The sequence below is a fragment of the Artemia franciscana genome, chromosome 4 (assembly GCF_032884065.1).
Source record: "Artemia franciscana chromosome 4, ASM3288406v1, whole genome shotgun sequence".
In the NCBI taxonomy this organism is placed as follows: domain Eukaryota; kingdom Metazoa; phylum Arthropoda; class Branchiopoda; order Anostraca; family Artemiidae; genus Artemia; species Artemia franciscana.
The window spans coordinates 22,400,864-22,406,409 of NC_088866.1; the positions used below are offsets into that span (position 1 = coordinate 22,400,864).

General features: G+C 33.8%; 1 protein-coding gene across 1 annotated transcript; it reads left to right on the plus strand.

The window, feature by feature from the left end:
* The first annotated feature begins 2,111 nt into the window (after positions 1–2,111).
* LOC136025727 (serine/threonine-protein phosphatase 6 regulatory ankyrin repeat subunit A-like) lies at positions 2,112–5,342 on the plus strand. Its single transcript, XM_065701712.1, has one exon. It carries the CDS (start codon positions 2,112–2,114, stop codon positions 5,340–5,342), a length of 3,231 nt encoding a protein of 1,076 aa, XP_065557784.1.
* Positions 5,343–5,546: the final 204 nt, after the last annotated feature.

The following is a 5,546-nucleotide window of genomic DNA, read 5'->3' on the forward strand; positions in this document are numbered from 1 at the left end:
CTAAGAATAAATCCTATGCTGCTTGATCTCTGAAATATTTAGAACTATCTAGATGAATGGATTACCTTGTTCAGTTACTTTTTATATTTCATTGTTATTTATGGATTTCCTTGTTTAGCATAAATGTATTTCATTGCTATTTATAACTAGTCTTTCTTCTAAAAAAGGTTCTTTTTTATCTTATCCTGTCTCCTGCCTACAAAAAGTTTTATATTAACATTATGGGAAATTCTTATAATTTCGTATTATCCATGTTCTTCGTCTATTTTTCAGCTTTTATGTTGGTTTCAATACCTCTACCATTATTTTAAAAACATTCTAAGAAAAGATAGTCGCAAAATTTTGCTGCTATTAAATACTTTCATAATCGCTATTCATAAAGTAACCAGTATATTAAAAAAACGTCAAATGTTTTAGAAAAGGAGTGTATAAATTTTATGGCTTATGGTTCACTTTAATTTTTAAAAAGCAACAAAAAACTTTGCTGCTGGACTGGAAACTTTACAAAGTCGTCCCCAAATATTCAGACTGCGATTTTTTCGGAATTTTCATTTTTTAATCTTTTTTAGAATTTTTTTATAAATTTGATTCAGTTCATGGGAATCTTCCTATTATTGTAAAATAAATTAAATGATTTTCATGTTCTTTAAGGGTTTGCTAATTTTTATCCTGATCGAAGCATTTCATTTGTTTTGTTTCTTTTTGTCTGAAAAGTAGCCTGCTGGCAAGGACTAGATTTTTCGAAAATTGGCAAATACGAAGGACAACACTGAGCAGTGCATAATAGATTGGTAAGAGTGGCCAATTTGACAAAAGACTCAAGAGAAAATGACACTGAAAATCATAAATAGCCATGGGAAACTGTAAAACTTTTAAAGTTTTGGAACTCGAATGAATTAGACAGTTTGGGAGGTTAGATGTAATCAAAGGGTTTAATATTAAAATTAAACAGTATTATAACTATGTCCTTATATTAAATCAAATGTACCATCAGAGAGTAAGCCATGCACTTTTTATCACTTTTTTACAAATAAGATTTGATGTGAGGATCCTGCATCTTCAAAAAGGATAATGTAATTAAGGAAAAACTTTCAAGGTTTTTGAGGGAGATGTTAAATTAGATCACAATAGACTCTGTTGATGAAGGTTGTCAGAATGACATATAAAAAACATTGTAGGAACATCTTGAGGCAATAAGTCGAAACTTTAAGGGAAGGTCATAGTTGCAGCAGTTACTGCAACCCAGTAAATAGTGAAACGACGCCCTTAGTAACCAAAAATCAGAAGACGAGTTTAGAGAAAAAAAATTATGTGAGAAAAATGGCTAATTCTATCTGAATTCAAGCCGAATCCTATGAGTAACTGTTATTTAAATTATTCTGAATGGTAAATGTTATTTTGAAAACAAATTTAAAAGAATTCCAAAACTTAGTTTTAAAACTACCCCCCAAAAATGTCAAATCAAAATGAAAAGCATACGATTGAATTCACCATGGCGAAAAAAATTCTATGCGGGAAACTTACAAAACTCTGACTAGAACGACTGGATAAGTCATTTATTGCATGGGTAGCACTGATGTGTCCTCTTTTTTCTTTTTGTTATCCTTCTCCACTATTGTTAGGGTACTGGAACATTATAGAGAGCTGTTTTAGAGTACATTTTAAAAGGTATTACCAAATCTTTTGCAAGTCCTCAAACATAATGCTTGAAATAAAAATAATTGTTAGCCAAATAAAGAATAATTATTTTGTCATATACAGTATTATGAATGACGTCATAATTGTTGGATACAATTATAAATGTGTTCTATTGAAACTAAGTGATAGCTTCGGTTTCAACAGGGGTTCGGCCTTTACCATATCCACCTAAAAGGCCAAAAACTGTTTCTGTTTGTGATATATTTTCGGCAGAAGATGCATCTTCATCTACACGATGAAATGAATTAAAAATGGCTTCATACATGTTAAAAACGTAAAAACGTTACACTAAAACTTAAAACATTATGAGGTTGAATTTCCTTCTTGATTACCAAAACGACGTCATTCGTTATGACGTAAGGTACCATAAGCAGAAGCTAAAGCAAGGTCACATCAATTTATTACAGAGAACCATGCTGAAGACATCAACGCAAAATAAACGTTCACGTAACGAAGAGGACCAAGGTAAAAATGTTGTACCTACCAAGCTTAGAAAAGTTTTCATTTCAAATGGTGATACAATGGATGTCAAAGATAATGGAGGTAGAACGCCTTTACTTATAGCTGCAGAGGTCGGAAATTTAGATATTTGTCACCAGTTGATTTCAAAGGGTGCTGTATTAGATACCAAAAATTCTTATAAACAAACGGCTTTACATAGAGCTGTTGTGACTGGAAATCTAGATATGTGTCAGCTATTAATTTCAAACGGCGCGACAATAGATGCCAGAAATTTTTATGGACAAACGCCTTTACATGTAGCTGTTGCGACTGGAAATCTAGATATATGTCAGCTATTGATAAAAAAAGGTGCTGCATTAGATGCCAATGATGACAGGACCTTTACAAAAACCCTCAATTTATTAGGAAAAACACCTTTGGATATAGCTGTTATTACTGGAAATCTAGATATTTGTCAGCTATTAATTGCAAACGGTGCAACAATAGATGCCAGAAATTTTTATAAAAAAACGCCTCTACATAGAGCTGTTAAGACTGGAAATCTAGATATTTGTCAGCTATTAATTTCAAGCGGTGCGAAAATAAATGCCAGAAATCCTTATAAAAAAACGCCTCTACATAAAGCTGTTAAGACTGGAAATCTAGATATTTGTCAGCTATTGATCTCAAAGGGTGCTAAATTAGATGCCAGAAATTCTTATAAAGAAACACCTTTACATGTAGCTGTTATGACTGAAAATCTAGATATTTGTCAGTTATTGATTTCAAAGGGTGCGGCATTAGATGCCAGAAAATGTTATGGAGAAACGCTTTTACATGCAGCTGTTCGCAGAAGAAATCAAGATATTTGTCAGCTGTTGATCACAAAGGGTGCTGCAATAGATGCCAGAAATTCTGAAAAACAAACGCCTTTACATGTAGCTGTTATGACTGAAAATCTAGATATGTGTCATTTATTGATTTCAAAGGGTGCTGCAATAGATCCCATAGATTGTGGGGAAAAAACACCTTTATATAGAGCTGTTAAGACTGGAAATCTAGATATTTGTCAGCTATTAATTTCAAACGGTGCGACAATAGATGCCAGAAATTCTTATAAAAAAACGCCTCTACATAAAGCTGTTAAGACTGGAAATCTAGATATTTGTCAGTTATTGATTTCAAAGGGTGCTGTAATAGATGCCATAGATTGTTGGAAAAAAACACCTTTGCATAGAGCTGTGGAGACTAGAAATCTAGATATTTGTCAGTTATTGATTTCAAAGGGTGCCGCAATAGATGCCATAGATTGTGGGAAAGAAACACCTTTGCATAGAGCTGTTGCGACTGGAAATCTAGATATTTGTCAGTTATTGATTTCAAACGGTGCGACAATAGATACCATAGATTCTAGGGAAATTACACCTTTACTTGAAGCTGTTATGACTGAAAATCTAGATATGTGTCATTTATTGATTTCAAAGGGTGCTGCAATAGATGCCATAGATTGTGGGAAAGAAACACCTTTGCATAGAGCTGTTGCGACTGGAAATCTAGATATTTGTCAGTTGTTGATTTCAAAGGGTGCTGCAATAGATGCCATAGATTGTGAAAAAAAAACACCTTTGCATAGAGCTGTTGAGACTGGAAATCTAGATATTTGTCAGCTATTAATTTCAAACGGTGCGACAATAGATACCATAGATTCTAGGGAAATTACACCTTTACTTGAAGCTGTTATGACTGAAAATCTAGATATGTGTCATTTATTGATTTCAAAGGGTGCTGCAATAGATGCCATAGATTGTGGGAAAGAAACACCTTTGCATAGAGCTGTTGCGACTGGAAATCTAGATATTTGTCAGTTATTGATTTCAAACGGTGCGACAATAGATACCATAGATTCTAGGCAAATTACACCTTTACTTGAAGCTGTTATGACTGAAAATCTAGATATGTGTCATTTATTGATTTCAAAGGGTGCTGCAATAGATGCAATAGATTGTGGGAAAGAAACACCCTTGCATAGAGCTGTTGCGAATGGAAATCTAGATATTTGTCAGTTATTGATTTCAAAGGGTGCTGCAATAGATGCCATAGATTGTGAAAAAAAAACACCTTTGCATAGAGCTGTTGAGACTGGAAATCTAGATATTTGTCAGCTATTAATTTCAAACGGTGCGACAATAGATACCATAGATTCTAGGGAAATTACACCTTTACTTGAAGCTGTTATGACTGAAAATCTAGATATGTGTCATTTATTGATTTCAAAGGGTGCTGCAATAGATGCCATAGATTGTGGGAAAGAAACACCTTTGCATAGAGCTGTTGCGACTGGAAATCTAGATATTTGTCAGTTATTGATTTCAAAGGGTGCTGCAATAGATTCCATAGATTGTGAAAAAAAAACACCTTTGCATAGAGCTGTTGAGACTGGAAATCTAGATATTTGTCAGCTATTAATTTCAAACGGTGCGACAATAGATACCATAGATTCTAGGGAAATTACACCTTTACTTGAAGCTGTTATGACTGAAAATCTAGATATGTGTCATTTATTGATTTCAAAGGGTGCTGCAATAGATGCCATAGATTGTGGGAAAGAAACACCTTTGCATAGAGCTGTTGCGACTGGAAATCTAGATATTTGTCAGTTATTGATTTCAAAGGGTGCTGCAATAGATGCCATAGATTGTGAAAAAAAAACACCTTTGCATAGAGCTGTTGAGACTGGAAATCTAGATATTTGTCAGCTATTAATTTCAAACGGTGCGACAATAGATACCATAGATTCTAGGGAAATTACACCTTTACTTGAAGCTGTTATGACTGAAAATCTAGATATGTTTCATTTATTGATTTCAAAGGGTGCTGCAATAGATGCCATAGATTGTGGGAAAGAAACACCTTTGCATAGAGCTGTTGCGACTGGAAATCTAGATATTTGTCAGTTATTGATTTCAAAGGGTGCTGCAATAGATGCCATAGATTGTGAAAAACAAACACCTTTGCATAGAGCTGTTGAGACTGGAAATCTAGATATTTGTCAGCTATTAATTTCAAACGGTGCGACAATAGATACCATAGATTCTATGGAAATTACACCTTTACTTGAAGCTGTTATGACTGAAAATCTAGATATTTGTCAGTTATTGATTTCAAAGGGTGCTACAAATAGATGCCATATATTTCATAACTGAAAAACCTCTACATTATGCTGCTTTTTATGGAAAACTAAAAGCCTGTCAGCTATTGATTTCAAACGGTGCTACAATAAATGCTTCAGATTCTAGTAACTCAACTCCTTTACATCTTGCTGCACAGAAAAGTCACTTGGATGTGTGTAGGCTACTAGTGTCAAAAGGTGCAGGCCTGAATTATTTAAACTCCAATAATGAGACACC